The sequence below is a fragment of the Ovis aries genome, chromosome 1, assembly GCF_016772045.2.
Source record: "Ovis aries strain OAR_USU_Benz2616 breed Rambouillet chromosome 1, ARS-UI_Ramb_v3.0, whole genome shotgun sequence".
Classification (NCBI taxonomy): Eukaryota; Metazoa; Chordata; class Mammalia; order Artiodactyla; family Bovidae; genus Ovis; species Ovis aries.
In genome coordinates this window covers 264,751,582-264,771,009 of record NC_056054.1, presented here as the reverse complement: position 1 = coordinate 264,771,009, position 19,428 = coordinate 264,751,582, and the positions used below count along the sequence as shown (strand labels likewise).

The 19,428-nt window shown below is 47.1% G+C and overlaps 1 protein-coding gene across 3 annotated transcripts in view; it reads right to left on the bottom strand.

Annotated features, from left to right (window-relative positions):
* Nucleotides 1–18,846, bottom strand: part of TRAPPC10 (trafficking protein particle complex subunit 10) — a 77,176-nt gene extending 58,330 nt beyond the window's left edge. For 2 of the 3 annotated variants that reach the window (XM_004003376.5, XM_060406086.1), the window contains exon 1: nucleotides 18,593–18,846. In XM_004003376.5, the coding sequence (XP_004003425.1) occupies nucleotides 18,593–18,659 (67 nt within the window). In that variant the 5' untranslated portion in view covers nucleotides 18,660–18,846. Of the gene's footprint in view, nucleotides 1–108; nucleotides 14,372–18,592 lie in introns of those variants that run through there. The other variant, XM_060406084.1, reaches the window with a different exon arrangement.
* Nucleotides 18,847–19,428: the final 582 nt, after the last annotated feature.

The window sequence follows — 19,428 nt, the reverse complement described above, 5'->3', positions numbered from 1 at the left end:
CCACCTGGCCTCCCTGAGGAGATAAATTCTCCCCAAGAGCGAGAGGAGGAGGAAGAGGTCTGACAGCTAAGGAGGGCGGAGCTGGACCAACCCTGCCCAGCCGCGTACCTGTGTCGGCTCCTACAGCCACTTCTTCAACTTGGATAAAACAGCCATGAAACTCCAGACAGAAAAGGAAGCCAGGACAAGTGGATGTGAGTTTCTTCACCAAATTACAGCAGGCGCCAAGACACACAGGCTGCTCTCTGGTACCCAGGACACCAAACACACCTGCTCTCACTCGTTCTCATGGGAGCCCTGGAGGCAGATCCGACCACACACCGAGGAGAGAGGAGCTGCAAGGGCCCGGCGCTCAGAGTACACAGCTTGCTGGTGGCAGAGACCAGCGAGGAACTCGGGAGTCTCTGACTTCACAGCTCAGCTGTTAACTCAGCTCTTTCATCCCAGCCTTAACAGAACTGGAAAATCCACTTGGCTCTCCTAAAATGACAGTACAGCCACATCCTGCTTCAGCCTAGAAAGAGCCTTTCAATACCAGTGGCTCCGTCTCACACTCAGGAACCTCTACCGTTACGCAAAACCTTTTTCCAAGCTGCATTTATATTGATGGTAAAGAAATCATTGGGAAGTGATGTGGACCACTGACATACTTACCTATTTTGCTACCACAAGCCTAAAAAAAAAAGAAAACAAAAACAAGACAAACAAAACGGAACCTTTCCCAAACCACATAACAATGTCAAGTCACTACAGAGAGGAATGATGTTTCTGGGCAACTGAGCTGATCCTCAGAGAAGCAGTGAGGCATGGGGACTGGACACAGATGCTGGAAGGTTGACCACCTGGGTCCCTTCTGAGCTCCACCACCTACTAGCCGAATACGCTTGGGAAGACCATGTATCCTTTCTGTGCCTCAGGGACCATCTGTGAAATGGGAAAATAAGAATAGCTTCCAACAGGGCTATTGTGAGACTGAGTCAACACAATAACCTTGAACAAGGCCCAACACAGAGTAAATCGTTAATAAGGGTTACTATTAATAATTTAGTTACCATAAAAACAGCTTTTAGGTTTTAACTCATCAGTTTTTATTGCATTCATGTCTTTGGTAATTGTCTTAGAAATCATTACAGTAAGAAAACCTTTAGTTAGCTTCTAATTTCTTATCTTTGAGTGCCAACTCCTGCTGCCTCTTGAAAAGGTTCTAGAATTAACATATTTTAAAAAAATCACTACTCTCTGCTAAAAAGAAATTAGGGCAACCACAGGGAAGCTTTCTTCTCTTTCATTTGGTTTTTTATATATATGCTCCTTGCAATAAAGTCTCACATAAAGGTACAAGTAACCTCTGCAACAGGGTAAACAAATGAAGCGCCTCCTACACACCCCCTTCTCAAGTGTCTCCCACAGGAAATCCTGTTATACAAGATAAAACTTGTCCAACTGGAGGCTGTAAAGTACCAATTTTTCTTACATTCAATCATGAAATAAACCTTTAATCTGTGTCCTAAATTTAATTTTAAAAGATTACAGGTCAATTAACCCATCTGTCAAGGGCAGAGACATCCTCTGATAATAACTGGGCACTGAACATGTGACCATTTGATCTCAGCCCCTGTTAAGGAGCTGAACTGTGTCCCAGCAAAACTCATACACTGAAACCCTAACCCCTCAGCACCTCTGTTATGTGAGTGTATCTGAAAGAGGTGATTAGGTGAGAACAAGGGCTTCTGAATGGGCCCTGATTAAATCCCTTCAGAAAGAAAGTGAAGTCACTCAGTCATGTCTGACTCTTTGCAACCCCATGGACCGTAGCCTACCACGCTCCTCCATCCACGGAATTTTCCAGGCAAGAGTACTGGAGTGGGTTACCATTTCCTTCTCCAGGGGATCTTCCCGACCCAGGGATCGAACCCGGGTCTCCCACATTGCAGCCAGACACTTTACCATCTGAGCCACCAGGGAAGTCGATTAAATCCCTCAGGCATCCTTACAAGAGAAGATGCGGACACACGGTCATGGGGGCGGGAAGGACCACGTGAGGATGCAGCAAGAAGACATGGCCCCCGACAAGCCCCCAGAGGAGGCCTCACGGCCAGCCCTGCCGACACCCTGACCTCGCCTCCAGCCTCCAGACAGCGAGGAATAAAGCTCTGCTGTTTCAGCTCCCCCACCCCCAGTCTGGAGGGTTACCCCGAGCACCCAAGCAAACTGACACAGTACCCGCTTTTCATTCCTACCCACTGAAACCCTATGCTGACTGCACGTGAAGAAAAGCCACCATGATTTTCTCAGAATACACGGCCATTATTAATGACAATACTCGCAAGTTTTTATACTGAGTATTATGGAAAACAGAGGGAAGTATCTTTGAAAATGAGCTAGAAAGAGCCATAAAAGACAGACAGGAAAGAGCTTATATGTAAAACCTCAGAAGAATAAAATCTCCATTCACTTGACAAGTAATTAAATTAACAATGTGTATTAATACTTTGTAGTGCCCCAAAACAGCCCAACCAGTTAGCAGAAAAGCCACTGGAGTGCTGAGGCCTGAACTGTAAGAGCAACTTCGTTTTGATGAGAACAACAGGGGCTCAGCTGTCAGAATACAGCCACTAGAAGCAAAAATGAGGCTTAAGACAACGTGTTGAGAGAACTTTGTTCAGAAAACTACTGTGTTTATTTTTCTTTCTCAAGAGGGCTACTAAGATTCACTCGGACTTCCCTGGTGGGCCAGTAGTTAAGAATCCGCTTCCAATGCAGGAGACACAGGTGTGATCCCTGGTTATGGAACTATGATCCCACACACATGCTGCGAGGCAACTAAGCCCCATGTTCCACAACAGGAGATGTCTGAGAGAAAGGCAGGCAGAGCCCTGGGTTCCTGACTACCTACGCCTCTCTTATGTCTGCCATTTGTGATCAGACTCTGGTCCACACACTCAGATATCTGAGGCAGACCTTCACTATTTTCTGAATTAGGACTGCATTCTCTGAGATTTTTAGAAGCATATATTTATGTATTAGTCACATAATTTTAAACTTTTTATTTTAAAAGCAGGTAAGAACTAATTAAATATGGCCAGTGTGTGTGTGGTGGTGAGGGGGAGGTGGTTTTTAAAAAAGATGATTTCATTGACTTAAGTATATATGGGTCACATTTCAATAAACTCAGCTGAACATTTTCTTAAAATTTTAAAAACAGAAGGACTTGGGAACTCAATTATAAAATAGTTGCTTTCACCAGCATTGAGAAGACACTGACACATGTTCAACAGAATACAAGTAAATACAGACAAAGATGTGTCGTTTTGATTTTCACGTGCTAGCAAGGTAACACTCAAAATCCTTCAAGCTAGGCTTCAACAGCACCAGATGTACAAGCTGGATTTAGAAAAGGCAGAGGAACCAGAGATCCAATTGCCAACATCCACTGGATCACAGAAAAAGCAAGGGAAAAAGAAAAAAGAAAAAGCAAGGGAATTCCAAAAACATATCTACTTCTGCTTCACTGACTAAGCTAAAGCCTTTTTGACTGTGTGGATCACAACAAACTGTGGAAAATTCTTAAAGAGATAGGAATACCAAATAGGAGACTTATCTGTCTCCTGAGAAACATGTATACAGGACAAGAAGCAACAAGTAGAACCAGACATGGAACAATGAACTGGTTCAAAACTGGGAAAGGAGTATGTCAAGGCTGTATACTGTCATCCTGTTTATTTAATTTATATGCAGAGTACATGATGCATGAATGCATCATTCATGGATGAAGCATTAGCTGGAGTCAAAACTGGGAAAGGAGTACATCAGGAAGAGATATCAACAACCTCAGGTATGTGGATGATACCACTCTAATGGCAGAAAGTGAAGACCTGAAGAGCCTCTTGATGACGGTGAAAGAGGACAAGGAAAATACTGGCTTAAAGCTCAACATTAAAAAAACTAAGATCACGGCATCCAATCCCATCACTTCATGGCAAACAGATGGGGAAAAGTGAAAACTGGCAGCTTTTCTCTTTTGGGCTCCAGAATCAATGTGGACAGTGACTGCAGCCATGAAATCAAAAGACACTTCCTCCCTGGAAGAAAAGTGAAAGTGAAAGTCGCTCAGTGGTATCCAACTCTTTGTGACCCCATGGACTATAGAGTCCATGGAACTCTCCAGGCCAGAATACTGGAGTGGGTAGCCTTTCCCTTCTCCAGGGGATCTTCCCAACCCAGGGATTGAACCCAGGTCTCCCACATTGCAGGCTGATTCTTTACCAGCTGAGCCACAATGGAAGCCCAAGAATATTTGAGTGAATACTGGAAGAAAAGCTATGACAAACCTAGACAGTATATTAAAAAGCAGAGATATCACTTTGCCGATAAAGGTCTGTGTGGTCAAAGCCATGGTCTTTCCAATAATCATGTAGAGATGTGGGAGTTGAACCATAAAGAAGGCTGAGTGCTGAAGAATTAATGCTTTCGAACTGTGATGCCGGAGAAGACTCCTGAGAGTCCCCTGGACTCTCCTGGACAGCAAGAAGATCAAACCGGTCAATTCTAAAGGAAATCAATCCTAATATTCGTTGGAAGGACTGATGCTGAAGCTGAAGCTCCAATACTTTGGCCACCTGATGCAAAGAGCCGACTCACCGGAAAAGACCCTGACACTGGGAAATATTGAGGGCAAGAGAAGAAGGGAGGCAGAGAATGAGATGGTTGGATGGCATCACTGACTCAATGGACATGAGTTTGAGCAAGCTCTGGGAGATGGTGAAGGACAGGCAAGCCTGGTGTCCCTGGGGTCGCAAAGAGTTGTAAACTACCCAGTGAATGAACAACAAAAAGAGACAGTAAGAAATTGGCTATTTTTGAAACAACTCTAATTTCCAAAGAAGTCAATTATAACTAAAAATAGAAACCTGTAGGCCAGACAGTCTTTTAGACCCAATACACCATCACTAAGATCAGAGTCTAAGCAGAGCCGACTAACATGTCCAGACCAAGCCCAGGAGGGCACAGCAGACCCGCCCAGCCGCACTCAGGGCCACTCACAGCTGAGGTCAGTCACACAGCATCGGCTGCACCCTCCAGCAACATAAACAGCAATGGAAACTTTCACTTTCAATCATTTCTTCTTTTAGGATCCACTAGAACTGCAACGTCACAAGGTTATTTAGTGTCAAACCATTTTAAAATCCTGATTTTCAGTTAACAGTCAACTGCGACCAGAACAAAATCAGTCTTATGCTGATACTTAAAGAGCAGAGGCTGAGTCCAGGGTCCTGTTCTGCGTGAAAGAGCCTCCAGCAGAGGAAAGGCACATGAAGCTCAACCCTGCGGGAATCAACATCCAACCAAACCATGTGAACTGGCTCTGTATGGGGTGGAGGTTAGAGAAAGATTCCCATCTGCATCTCAGCAACACTGCGTGTCTAGACTAGGCTAATATAAAGGCACCTAATCTCTTAATTGAGAAGAAAATATTTGTATCTCTGTTCAAAAAGCTATACGTTTGTTGTTGCTAATATAGCTGCAATATTTATGGTTATCCACTCCAGTGTTCTTGCCTGGAAAATCCCAGGGACGGGGGAGCCTGGTGGGCTGCCATCTATGGGGTCACACAGAGTCGGACACGACTGAAGTGACTTAGCAGCAGCAGCATATGCAGTATTTATGTATATGTAATATTTATGCAATCATTTTTTTTTTAATTTTAAGATTTGATGATGACATAAGACTGTATTTAGCACTAAGCCATCTACAGAAAGGGTAGCGTAAATGAACAAACGTGGTGCGAGTGCTCCAAAGCTACCAGTCATGCCTCGGGGGGAACAAAAGGTTAAACAGAAGAGCCACCTATTTGTTGGGAAGGACACAGGGCTTTCATACTTATAGAATCAGACATGTGTCAAGGGCATTCAGAAATTGACAGAATCGTCCCGCTCCCCTGGGGCCTGTGAACATGTTACATTACACAGTAAGGAAGAATCAAGGTTGCAGATGGATTAAAGCTGCTAGTCAGCTGACCTTAAAATAAAGAGATGATCCTGGCTTATCCAGACAGGCCCACTGTGCTCCCAAGGGTCCTTACATGGGGAAGAGCCACAAGCACAGAGATGGCATCACGAGAAAGACCAAACTGGGGCCCAGAGAGAGAGTCAAGGGAGCAGGCGCCTCCAGCTGCTGGAAAGGGGATTCTCCCCTGGAGCCCTCAGAAGAAGCAGCCCTACCCACATCTCAGTCCAGAGAGAACCATGTCAGAATTCTGAATTCCATGACTCTGAGAAAATACCTCTGTGTTACTTTTAGGCACAAAGTCTACGTAATTTTTTACAGCAGTCACAAGAAACTGACACAACCATGAAAAGTGAAGTCATGGGACTGATTTAAAGCAAAGAAGGAAAAGCATTTGAGTTGCCATTCCCCGTCCCTCCCCCTAATCTATGTACTACTCCCAATCTGGTGATCCGGGAGGACTTGCTATTAGCACTAGAGGGTTTGGCCCCAGGTGAGAACTAGCTGACAGAAGTCAGAGGAGGGACCACTCGTTTACTGCGCAGTTGCTCATGCACTGTAAACACGCTGCTCAGTCCCCCGGAGTCCTCCCAGCAGCCCGAGGGCCACCCCACACAGGGAAGCCCGGGCACCCACGGCTCCCCGCCCAGGTGAGTCAAGCAGCTCGTCAGCGTAAAGCTGCCCACTCTGGACTCAACATTATGCACTGCTGCTGCAAGACGCTTCTCTCGTTTTATTGTTTCTTGGGCTTCCTGGGTGGTTCACTGGTAAAGAATCAGCCTGCAATGCAGGAGATGTGGGCTTGATCCCTGGGTTGGGAGGATCCCCTGGAGGAGGAAACAGCAACCCACTCCAGTGTTCTTAAATCACAACCCGGCCCATCCTGCCATCTCAGCACTGGCTTTCCTGACAGGTCTGGTCACCAGCTTCCGCAGCCTGCCGGTGACAAACACCTGCTCGCTCTCCCCAAGCAGCTTCCCTTGCTCCTACACCCAGTTACGCAGCCAGCACCACCCTGCCCGCAGGCGTGGCCAAAGGGACGAAGTGCACTGAGGGTTAACTGAGTTCCATGCTGGGAGTTTGCAGAAAAGAAACTACAGCCGATGCAGAGGCCGCCCGAGTCAGAAAGTCCCAAAGTCTCCCTTTTCAAAGAAGAAAGACGAGATAGTAATGACCTTCTCTAGCACTCAGAGACCACATTAGACTCCAAACCCAGGAATTTACCAGAAAAAGAAAGACTGGATAAATGCATCTATATATAAGAAGACCCAAGAATCAGCCTTTGAAAGTTTACGTAGTTTTAAAATACAGGGAATGCAGTCAAGCTGCAGCCGTTTGAATTACGGCATTTGAGATTCAGGAGGACATCTTGCTCGCTCCAGGCACACCTGGACCAGAGGCTTCTCCCAAACCGCTCTTTCCCTGGATTTCCCTCACCTCCTCAAAAGTCCGTTTGAAGATCACTCACTTTTTCAATGGGGTCTCACTATCATTTTCAAAAGCAGCACCGTTTTGAAGGGGGATTTAAACTAGCAAAACTGTGCATACCACAGCCCCAGCAATCCTCACAGTGATAGACCCCAAAAGATACATGGGGAAAATACATTTGATTGCAAGACTGTGTCAAACAGCAAAAGATGAAACCATTCAAATTCCACTGATGGAGGGCCAGAGTAAACCATGGCATGCCGACATAACAGGGCTCTAGGGACTGTAAACAGGAGAGTAACCACCTCTACACTCTCTTCTCCCAGAAATCTTCGGGGAAAGCAAAGTCGGAATGTGTGTGCAGTCTGCAATCTCTTATCTAAGAAAGGGGAATACTAATACAACATGTATGACTGTTTCCTACAGGAGATGCTTCAGGTCAGGGAGGGGCAGGGCAGAGAGGACAAGGCTACACACGCGATTGCTGCACTGCTGGTGGCAGTCACAGGGCTATCAGAGGCTGTGTGAGGTGGACTGAGGAGGGCCCGGGACCCACAGCACCCGGATCACCTGGGCATCTGCGAGAGGGCCTCACTCCCAGCCCCCACCCCATCCTGCTCCATCAGAAACTCTGGCCCTCCACGAGCACTCCACGGGACTCTGATCCTGTCTGAGGACCTTGTACTATCATCCCCAAGCATGCCTGAAACTGGAAGAAAAAATACACGAGAGAGAGAGAGAGAGCAGGGAGAAAGCACATACAGAGGACAGAGCAGTTAAATAAAGCCCTGAAGTCCTGAATTTGAACTGAAAAGATCAGAGTGAATTTAGAGCCCAGCTCTTCCCCCTATAAAGGCCCAGCAGCACCTAGAAGCCCAAGCACACAGACTGGGATCTCCAAATACCATCTCCCACCAGAAGGAATCGGGGCTCCCTGAAGAAGGGCTGATTCCAGGGCCAGAGCAGGAAATGCACAAAGTGAGTCTGGAACATCATGTCACACCAGAGAGCAAAGAAACTAAAGATTCCTCCAACAAGGATTCCTGCACCTCAGAAGCCAGCTGGCAAACAGACACAAGGCACACCCTAGACTCTTCAACAAGCGATAAGGAACCACAGAGGGTGAAAGGGAGACTAAGATTTCAAGACAGAATGAAAACATCAATCTAAAAACCTATCGACACTGAATAATTTAAAGAATTTTTTTAAAAAAGACATTTCAGACACACTGGAAATGTAAACACTCAATATTCGATACTAAGGAATTGTATTTTTAGACGTGATAAAGATTTTGCAGTCATGTTTTTTAAAGTCCTTATCTTTCAGGGCTACAGGCTGTCTTAGCTCATGCTGCCATGATAGAACACCCCAGGTGGAGTGGCTTAAACAATGCATACAACTGTTTCCCTCCTCGTTCTAGAGGCTGAAGACCAAGGTGCCTCCTTGTGGCTTCCCAGGGAGGGCTCCCCCCTTGCTGACTTGCTCTCCCAGCTTCTCCTCCTCTTATGAGGCCGATGACGAGGTCCCCACCCATGTGATCCAAGCCAATCCTAATTATCTCCCAGAAGGTCCCATCTGCAAATACGACCACATTAGTGGTCTGGGCTTCAGTGTAGGAATTTGGGTGGGGCATACAAATCTGCAGTCCACAACACATACAGGTACTGATAAATGTTCCATGCCTGAGATTTGCTTCAAAATAACAACAGGACTGGAAGGAATGGGCAGGGGTATAAAGAAGCAAGACTGTCCACTTTGTTGTTGAAACTGAGTGACAGGCTTGGAGGGGTTCTTCATACTATTTTTTTTTAATACAAGTTTTCAAGCTTCTATAATAAAACATTTGAGATGTTAACAATTCTCCCATTTCTCTTACCCTTTTCTCTTTCTCCTTTCCTCCTAGCATACATTACCTATTACATGATATCATTTACCTTGTATGCACATAATCCACTCCTTGTATGCACACTCTCGCTGGAACGTAAGCTCTAAGACGGCCAGGAACAGATGCTGAGGACATGCTCTGATGGTGAATCCAGGGCCTAGTTCTACACTAAACAACACAGGGCCCCCAAAGGCCAGGATATCCTACAGCAGATGGAGTGATGGCACTGGCTGTCAAGTTCTCAGAAGATGAATTTAATTTTAGAATCAGTAAGATTACACTAAAAACTGCCAGTACGGCTACCCTACTCAGTTCTTCAACTGCTGAACTAAAGAAAGTGATGTTTCGATTCTACTTAGCTCTATGACTAAGGCTTTCTCTCAGGGATAACTTGAGAGACAATCCCCTTTCTGCGTGGGCAGACGGAGTCTGATTCCCCCACCACTTGGCAAGGTTGCGTTGGACGAGGAGTCGGCCACCTTGGGCCCGGTCCTCGTTGCGTCACTAAATACTGAGGGGCCTTGGTCAGGCACAGAAACTGGCCCTCAGGTCTTCAGCCTCAAAATGACCTACCTGCTGGCCCTTCCCGCTGTTCACCTCAGTGCTTAAGGAACTTTCAAGCTGACCTAGCCAGACTAAGAGTGCCTACACATGGTGAGCTGTGAATGTAGTAAAAACTGTTACCACAGGCGTTAGTGTTAGTTCTAAGACTCTACCTAAACTTGCAGCTCTGAAATGTATGCAACTACGCCTAAACACTAAACAGATGAAAAAAGGAAAGATTTCCAAACACGTGACATGACACTCCCTGGTGAAAGCAAGGTATAAGCCTGTTGTAGTTTCTTCATAATTTTTCTGTATTCATTGTTTTTAAAAAATAATTTTATTTACTGATGCAGTCATTCATGTATTTTATTTCTGGCTGTGCTGGGTCTTCGCTGTTGCACAGGTTTTTCTCCCATGGCGGAGAGGGGGCTTCTCATCGTGGGGGCTCCTCTCGTGGTGGAGCACAGGCTCCAGGGGGCGCGGGCTTCCGCAGCGGAGGCACATGGCTCAGCAGGTGCAGCTCGCGGGCTCTAGGGCACAGGCTCAGAAGTTGCGGCACACGGGCTCAGCTGCTTCATGGCCTATGGGATCTTCCTGGATTAGGGACTGAACCCATGTCTCCTGCATTGGCAGGCAGATTCTTAACCTCTGAGCCAACAGGGAAGCCCTCCCTGCTCACTTCTTTAAAAAATTTGGCAAACGAGGGCCTACAACAACATTGAGGAATGAAACATCATGTAACGTGTGCAGGAAGCCAAATAAAAACATTTATTTTCTTGGGGGGAAAAAAAGGAAAGAGAGGTTCTATAACAAGTTCGTCTTTTCTTAAGAGATCATCCCACCTTAAGTCAACATCTCAAGCCCAAAATTCCAGATACCATGGACTTGCTCAGGGGTCAGGAGCACAGTAAGGACATGCCTCTAGACGGAGAAAGTGCTATAAAACCAAAGACACATGAGGGACGCTGCCGACGTGCACCTGGATGCCAGTGCAGACGCCATAATCAAGGAGCTGACCAGCACCCCTGGACGGTTTGTCCACATCCTGACCCCCCCGCCCCAGGGCCTGGGAATGAACCTTATTTGGAAAAAGGGGTCTTTATAGATATGAGTAAGTTCAAGCTCTCAAATAAGATCATTCCGTATCATATACAGATGGGCCCTACATCCAATGACAAGAGGTCACTTGTCAGGTCAGATAAGAGGCAGAAGGGAAAACACAGGGAGAGAGAAGGCCATGTGAAGACAGGGCAGAGACTGGAGTGATGTACCTACAAGTCAAGGAACAGCAAGGATTTCCGGGTGCTGGAAAGAGGCAAGAAAGGACCACCTCCATCCCCAAGGCCTCAGGAAGAAGCACAGCCTTGCTGACACTTTGAGTTTCAACTTCCAGTCTCCAGAACTGTGAGAAAATAAATTTCAGTTGTTTTAAGCCACTCAGTTTCTGATAATTTGTTACAGCTATCCTAGAAAACTAATACATGTGGCGTAAAATACAAAAATCAAACGCACATCTTCCCTAGTGCTCTTCCAATCCATCTTTTAGATATGTTTTTGGCCATACCACTTATATGTTGAAATAAACACAGATGAACAGGAAATTCTCAAGAGGTACAAGCACGAAGAACCACATAAAAAGGACCTCGCTAATCATCAGGTGTATAACACCAAAACTATGATAGAAGATGGCCTTGGGCTGGTCAAAGAGTTCTTAGATACGCTATTGAAAGCATAAGAGAAAAAAATGGGTAACTGGATTTAACATTTAAAATGTTTGCACTTCTGAAGACAGATTAACTAAAAGACAACCAAAGAATAGGAGAAAATATCTGCAAATCACATATCTGATAAAGGAGTCCACACACTGGAATACTGGACAGCAAGAAAAGGAGGGGCCAACTGTAGTTGGTGCAACACGAACGAACCTCAGAAACACTGCAGAGCGAGAGAAGCCAGAAAGAAGACTGCACGCTACACGACTCACTTCTGCGCGACGTCTAGAAAACGCCAGTCTATAGAGACAGAAAGCAGATCAGTGGTGTCTACGCCTAGGGGCAGAGATTAACTGCTAACAAGCTCTTGGGGTGATGGAAATGTTCTAGAACTGAACTATGGTGACGGCTGCACAACTGTGAACATTTACCAACAGTCTGAAAAGTGTACACGTACAACGGATATTAATTTTATAATATGTAGACTAAAGCTCAATAAAGCTGCTCAGAGAAAGAAAAAACAAAAAACTATAACCTGTCCACTAGACTGGCAAAAATTAAAAAGATATCTCCAACCCAATAGGGCAGAGTATAACTCGGAGGGCAGCTTTTTCACAAGGCGATTCGGGCTCTCCCCTTCTGACCCAACAATTATACTTCTAGATTCCATTCTTCATAATGAAAATGTATTCCTGCTTTATTTATATACTTTTAAGGTTAAAGTTTCATTTCTAAAAGTTATAGCTGTATGTTTTTCAAAGGCTTCACCCAAATGCCAGGTTGACAGTCCCTCAATCCTAAATGCTCCAGAGCAGAAGCTGAATCACAGACCTGAGAATGCTTCGGTTTGTTCATACATTTCTCCTGACTTGAAGCAAAGAAACCATATCTGAACACAACTGAGAAGGACTATTTCCAACATTATGGGCCATGGAACTTTTCTTCTACTGGATTAATATGTATTTCCTCGATTCAAAAACCCCAAAGAGAAAATGCTCCGGCACCAAAACACAAAGAACCACCTAAGTGCATAGCAGTTTACCTGAAACCAAGTCTCAGCGGCCAGAACTCAAACTCTCCAAACATTTTCCTACAAAGCTATCTAATCTTGACAAAGACATGTATTTAAAGAAAGTAACTACACCATTAAAAGCTCCTACCTTACATATAACACAGTTCCCCCTTTAGAGTAATGTTTACTCACTTATTAATTTCCTCTACAAATATGTACTGAGCACCAACTACGTGCCCAGCACCATCCAGGTGCCACAAATACAGCAGTGAACACAGCAGATGAAGTTCCGAACCTCACATTCTATTCCAGGGCAGCCTGGGCTGTGGTGGAGAGCAACAACCACAGGGAAAAAAAAAAAAAAAAAATTTGTCAGGGTGCTGAGCCAGAAGACTGAGCAAAGTCCAAGAGATGCCAAAGGCTCACAGGCCTGGGAGGTGGCACATGAGCAGCCCCAGTGCGAAAGGGAAACACCGAGGGGGTCAGGAGAGCGACAGGACAGGGGCTGCTGCGCCCTGTGGTGTGTGAGGCCTGGCCAGGAGGCCAGCTGGGGGTGGAGATGGGGGACGTGGACAGAGGGTCTCAGAGCCCACAGGAAGCCCTGAGAATACTATCCTGAGAAGGTGGGTGGCCCCTGGAGAGGAGGAAGCCAAGGAATTCTGTGCCAACTTCTCTCTTGGAGGGACTGCCCCCAACCCCAGAGAGAATCAGCTTCAAGGGTAAGGCCAGAAATGAGCCGGGCAGCTGGAAGGCTGCAGGGGTCCCAGGGAGAGGTGAAGGGGGCCAGGGTTTGGGGGAGCAGCAGTGAAGGCAGAGAAAAGGGGCTGAATCCTAGATCAATTTCAAAGATAAAATGGTATTTGCTAGTAGACAATATTGGTTATGAGAGAAAGAGAGAAGTCAGAATGACTCCAAGGTCATCAATTTTAAATTTAAAAACCAAGTATTCTCAAAGAGCAAAATACTGCGAATACACTTAAAAGTCACATTAAGCACAGTCCCACCGGGACGACCTGACTGAAAGTGGGGAACGAAGGGAGTAAAGGCAGAAGGGAAGGTGAGGGGAAGGAAGGGGCGACAGGGAGGATCTGTGGGGGCCCGTGTCCGTCATCCAGACCCCCCCAGGCCAGAGCAGAGGGAGGGAGGAGCATCAGGGAGCCCTGGGGGACAAGGCACCAGCACGCCGTCAACTGGCAAAAATCTGTTTTTAAACAAGAAATTCTCAGGTGAGTCACTTGCCTTTTCAAGAAAAGGTGACCAAGGCCCTTCCTACCTCTCGCGTGGACCAGCCAACTGGCTGTCTGCTCCCCTCCAGCCCAAGCCTGCCTCCTGTACGGTGTGTGCCGTGTTTCTTTCAAAGAGCTCAAAAAAACTCAGACCCTGAGTCTTACTGCACAAACCAAACTTCACTGGAAACTCTTCAGGAACACATCTTACAAATCAAGCCCATGAGCTGAAGTTCAAATGGAAAAGGAAGTTTTTCGCATCTAAATGACTGATTCAGATCCACCCTAGAGTTGGGCTAACATACTAGTAACATCGGTTCCCCAGATGCCCCAGGGTACCGCAGCAAACCCACAGAGGCCCAAAGGGTGTCCCAAATCTACAAGGGGAACAGCAGTACCAAGCCATCCCAGGCCCCAGGAGAGTCAGTTTCAGTACTACATCGGCTGTATTTCTTTCAGTGACATCATTATCATCACAAAACAGGGTAGCTGTTGTGATGAAAGGCAAGTACCACCCCACCCCACCCCAAGTAAAGCGAGCCACTGCGTCCAATCTGATCCCCCGGTTAGAGAGGTTGTGCAGTGCCCAACAGGTGCAACCATCCCAATAGTATGCTACTGTGGTTATCTAAGACAGAAGTAAAAAATTTTCTTCCAATTTATGTGTATTTTTTTCAAATAACTTCTGTTAAGACATAATACTTAATAAAATTACTTGAATCTACTTAATAAATGGAATTACTAAGTGCTCTTCTGAGTCTAGAAGTGCCATGAAAACACCACTGAAGACACCAAAGCCACCATGGAGACAGAAACTGAGGAATCTCTGCTGAGAAGCTAACATTTTTTGCACATTCATCATTCTTCTGAGTACTTTACACATACTCATTCAAGCCCCTATCAACCCTCTGTGACTGGCACCGTCCCCGACCCTGGGTCACAGGTGAGGAAGTCATCACACAGTAAACCATGCCTGCTTTTACCTGAGCACAGATGGCAGCGCCTTCTAAAGCCAGGGAGCACAGGCAGTAACTCCTCCAACCATGGCCCAAGGAACTGCGGTCTCCTGAGGAGACACATTCCCCCCTCTTCTCAACTGTTACTTCTCTGCTGACTTAAGAATGCACTGTGGACCAAGACCTGCATTTAAGTGTATCAGTTTAAAAAGAGGACATTTTAAGTTACTTTTCCAACAGTGAAACTGAGAGTGGTTAAATCACAAACACCACACTTTTATGCTTGGTAGAAAATCACAACCGTGCGAATTTAAAACCTTTAACCCACAGGGAGAGAAAAACAAACTCCAGCCAGGTACAAAGTGTTACAGATCTACTCATTTCTTCTATCTTTTCCCCCACTATGAAAATTCATAATGCCATATCCAGAATTCTAAATATAGAGACTGAGAAAAATTAAAGCGGCAACATCCAGTGCAACTGGGTGAGAACAGATCATCATTTGGATGGAACACTGCTATTTTTCAGATACTACACAATCTCATGTTGATGCTTTCGAACTGTAAGGCTGGAGAAGACTCTTGAGAGTCCCTTGGACCGCAAGGAGAAACCAATCAATCCTAACAGAAATCAACCCTGAATATTTATTGGAAGGACTAATGCTGAAGCTGAAGCCCCAGTATTTTGGCCACCTTTTTCAAAGAGTGGACTCACTGGAAAAGAAGGGGGGCAGCACAGGATAAGATGGTTAGATGGCATCACTGACTCAATGGACATGAATCTGAGCAAACTCCAGGAGAAAGTGGAGCACAGGGCAGCCTGGTGTATCACAGTCCATGGAGTCACAGAGTCGGACACAACTGTTCAGTTAGCAACTGAACAACAATTCTGGGTAGGATACCAACAAATCATAGCTTTGCCTGTTAAACGAGACAGCTGGAAAGGAAACACCTCTTTCCTAACGTATCCTTAGATCAGAAACCCCAGTCTTTATTCCAAAGCAGAGAACTGATCCAGTGGCTGAAAGAAAAAAATCGAAGCTCCAACTTAAATTTAGACTGAATGGATCTGCTGAATTGGTTTCAGTTTCACGGTACATCTTTCATGATTAGTAAATTATACTATAGATGTTCAAATTGCTATGGCCACATGATTCATCACCCAATGTCATCACACCAGCAGCACCCCTGAGAGCTCGGAGGACAACCCCGGGCATTTCAGACACATCTCCCAACACTGAGACGTTTCTGAAACTTCCCAACCCTGGAAGTCTAAGCAAATCCTCGACTAAGGTGGTCATCCTGCACCAGAGGCAGTTGGGCAGTGGCTCTGGAAAATTTTTATTATGAACTGAAAGTCATTAAAACTTCTAGATAGCTTCAGAATATTATTAAAATAATTTAACAAGGTTTTCAAGTAATGATGTATCCTGTTTACCCCTAATCTCTGGGGACTTTCCCCTCTTCTCACAGTTGCAAATAAATAGTTCTTAAATTTACCTGAACCAGTAACATTCTACATTCGTCTCAGAAAGGCTGATGCACAATTCATTCAAAGTAAAATGTTCTAAATTCTATGAAAAAAAATCTGAAAATGAGTTATCAACTCTGCTGTCATTTTTACGATGAACAAACACAGACTTCCTGAGGGTGCAATGGCTGGAAAAAGTATTAAACAGACTTTTGAAAATTAAAATGCTGCTAAGGGGGCTATGTACACAACAGCCAAGCCTCCAGATGGACTTTTAAAGCAGTTTTTCTGCTACCTTTATCTACACTGCTTAGACTAGGGGCTCCCATCAAACGTGTGCTGCAGAAGGACTGGAACAAAACGAAGAAAATATGATGCAAAACCAGGACAGCAGGTGCTTACTGGAGCTCCAGTCCAGACACACCAAAATGGAATTCCAGGTGTGAACTATGCCGTCAGCTCTTCTAAAAGTTAAAAAAGCTTTAAATTTAAAAAGATCTTTTTTATTTTTCAAGCTAACTTTCTCTGAAAGTTTACTGAAGCCGTTAATGAATGAATGGTTGTGCCTTTGAAAACAGAGATACCAGTACAGACAACAGCTTTAAACACCGGAAAAACCTCCACCAGTGTAGCTTTTACAGTAAATCTGTAGGAAAGGAAACTTTCCCAGAGTTGTCTGTCATGTATGTGAAATGAAACCAAACATGTCACACGTATCTCTAACACCATGAGGACAACAATCTCCCCACTGAGTCAAGGCTGAACCAACAGAGCTTTAGGAACCTTCTCTTCAAGTATGTATTTACACAATGCCTACAGAAACACAGCTAGAAAAATGGAAGCTAAAGGCTATGAGGTATAATGAGACATCTGGATGTCTCCACAAGTAATACTGATCCAGCACTCAGAGCATGGAGGGCACTTAGGGAGAAGTCCCCAGGATCTGGGAGACACTGAACCCGAACACGAGCACCACCCAAGTTTGGCTCCTCTTCCCTCAGGATACAGAAAGCACCTGGGGATTAACTGCAGGGCCTCCAGATGACCACTGCATCCACCTGCTCCCTCAGACTGAAGGTGCAGTCCTGAGTAAGACTTTCAGTTGGTAAGTGTCCTGGTGAAAAGGGAAAACCTGGCTGAATTATGCAAGTGTCTAAATTCACATGTGACAACAATCCATTTTCCTAAGAAACTTTATCAGCTAAACATAAAGCAACAAAATCCGATGTTAAATATACAGTTTCTCAGCAATATGACAAGAGGAAACACACAATATCCATTAATCAGAAAAAAAAAGTGAAAAAGAATGAGAAAGAGAAACTTTAACTTTTAAAAGGATCTTCTACCTACAGAACTGTCTACTATGGCCTAAGCGCCTGCCCCCGGATGTTGCTATAAAAAGAGCGCTTCCTTTCAAAGTATAGAAGACCATCTGAAAAAAATAAACTGACAAAAGCACTGTCAAAAGTCAAAACTCCTAATAGCCTGAAATATCTCTGCAAGTCAGCAAAACGTCAGCCAACATTTCAACACTTTCCATAAACTCACTGCTTTTGAAAGTACTGAATTCTGAGGTCACGACTGTAAATATTAGAGGGAATTTTGTAACAGAAAAAGTTCTTTGTGGGTGCATAAATGTGGCACCAAAAAAAAAAAAAAAAACCTGACAGCCAAAACGTCGAGACACCGGTCCAGAGCGCTGAGAGCTCGCCGAACCTTTACACGCCATCTGTGAAATGGGTCTCTGCTCTGTGCCGGCGTCGCGGGCGGGGAAGTCCTGGCCCGCGGTCCCAGCCAGGCAAGGCAGGCTGTGCACGGCTCTGCCGGGCGTCCTGCGTCTCAGACCCACCACTTAATACGTTCCTGAAGTGCACACCCCGTCTCCTAACAGCACAGCCGCACGCAAACTTCGTCCACGCTTGTGACCGAGGGCCGGGAGACCCGCTACGGGGTCGGAAGGAACAGTATGCCCGGAGGAGACAGTCTCCGCCGCGAAGGACGGGCCGCGAGGAGCAAGCTGCCGACCCTGTGGCCGGACGGGGCTCAAGGCGGGGGCCCCTCGGGGCGCACCTCAGTCCGGGCCGCCCCGCCTCCCCGGCGCTATCAACTGCAGCCGAACAACCTGGAGGGCGTCCCCGGTGAGGTCAGAGGTCGCCTCCAGGAGAGCTAGGAGATCGGCCCCGGGGAGGTCGGAGGTCGCCCGCGGGGTTAGAGCTTCGCCGCAGCCGCCGCCCCGGCCACACCTCTATTCCAGGAAGTGGCCGGGCCGGAGCGCGGGGCCCAGGAGCCGGCGACCTGGGCCGCGCTATCAGCCGCGACCGCCGCCCCCTCCCGCGCCGCCGGGCACTCACAGGTGACGATGGGCTTGTTCTCCATGGTGTAGATCACCGGCGGCAGCGGCTCCTCAGGGGCGTCCATGGGCGTCCGGCGTCACCGGCCCGGCCCCTCGTGCCCCATGGGCAGCCCGAGGCCGCGCCGGGCCAGCCCAAGCCTGAGCGGCGCCGCAGCCGCCACAGCGACGTCCGCCCGGCAGCGCTAAGCAGCTCCAGAGCCGGCCGCCCGCCGCCGCCGCCGCCGCCCGCCGGCCGCATCCACTTCCGGTGCCGGCGCGCGGCAGGTACCGCTTCCGGGGCGCGCTCTTTAAAGGGGAGGCCTTTCCGCCGTGCGGGCGCAGCCCTCCAACGGAATGGGAGCTGGGGCTGCGCGACGATTGGTGGAGCGCTCCTCTGTGCCTGGGGGCCGAAGCACCCGTGAGCCGGCCGTGGGCAGCTGTGAGTCCCTCCTGGGCCCCTGCCGTAGAGGCTGGACGGCTGAGAGCCGCCACCCCACGCCGGCGCCCTCGGGCAGACGGGACTGGCTTGGAAAGGGCCGCCCAAACTCGCCGCCGTGGAGCGCCCAGGATCATCGCCCCCGCCCTGCCCCCACGCCGCGTGCCCGACGGCGAGGACCGACTCGGGGGTCGCTGACAGCCGCGTGCGGACACGGAAGCCACCTGGGGGTCAGTAACACTGACTCATGGACCCGGGAGTCACCAAGAACAGCAAGTGAACATGGGCATGCCAGTTTCTCACCGGTGTGGGACTGTGGCCCATAACCTAGCATTGTTATCTTTACCAAAGACCTGATGCCTGGGGGGGATCAGTTAAGACACCGGGTTAATTCCCACCACTGAGCAAATGGCAGTTAC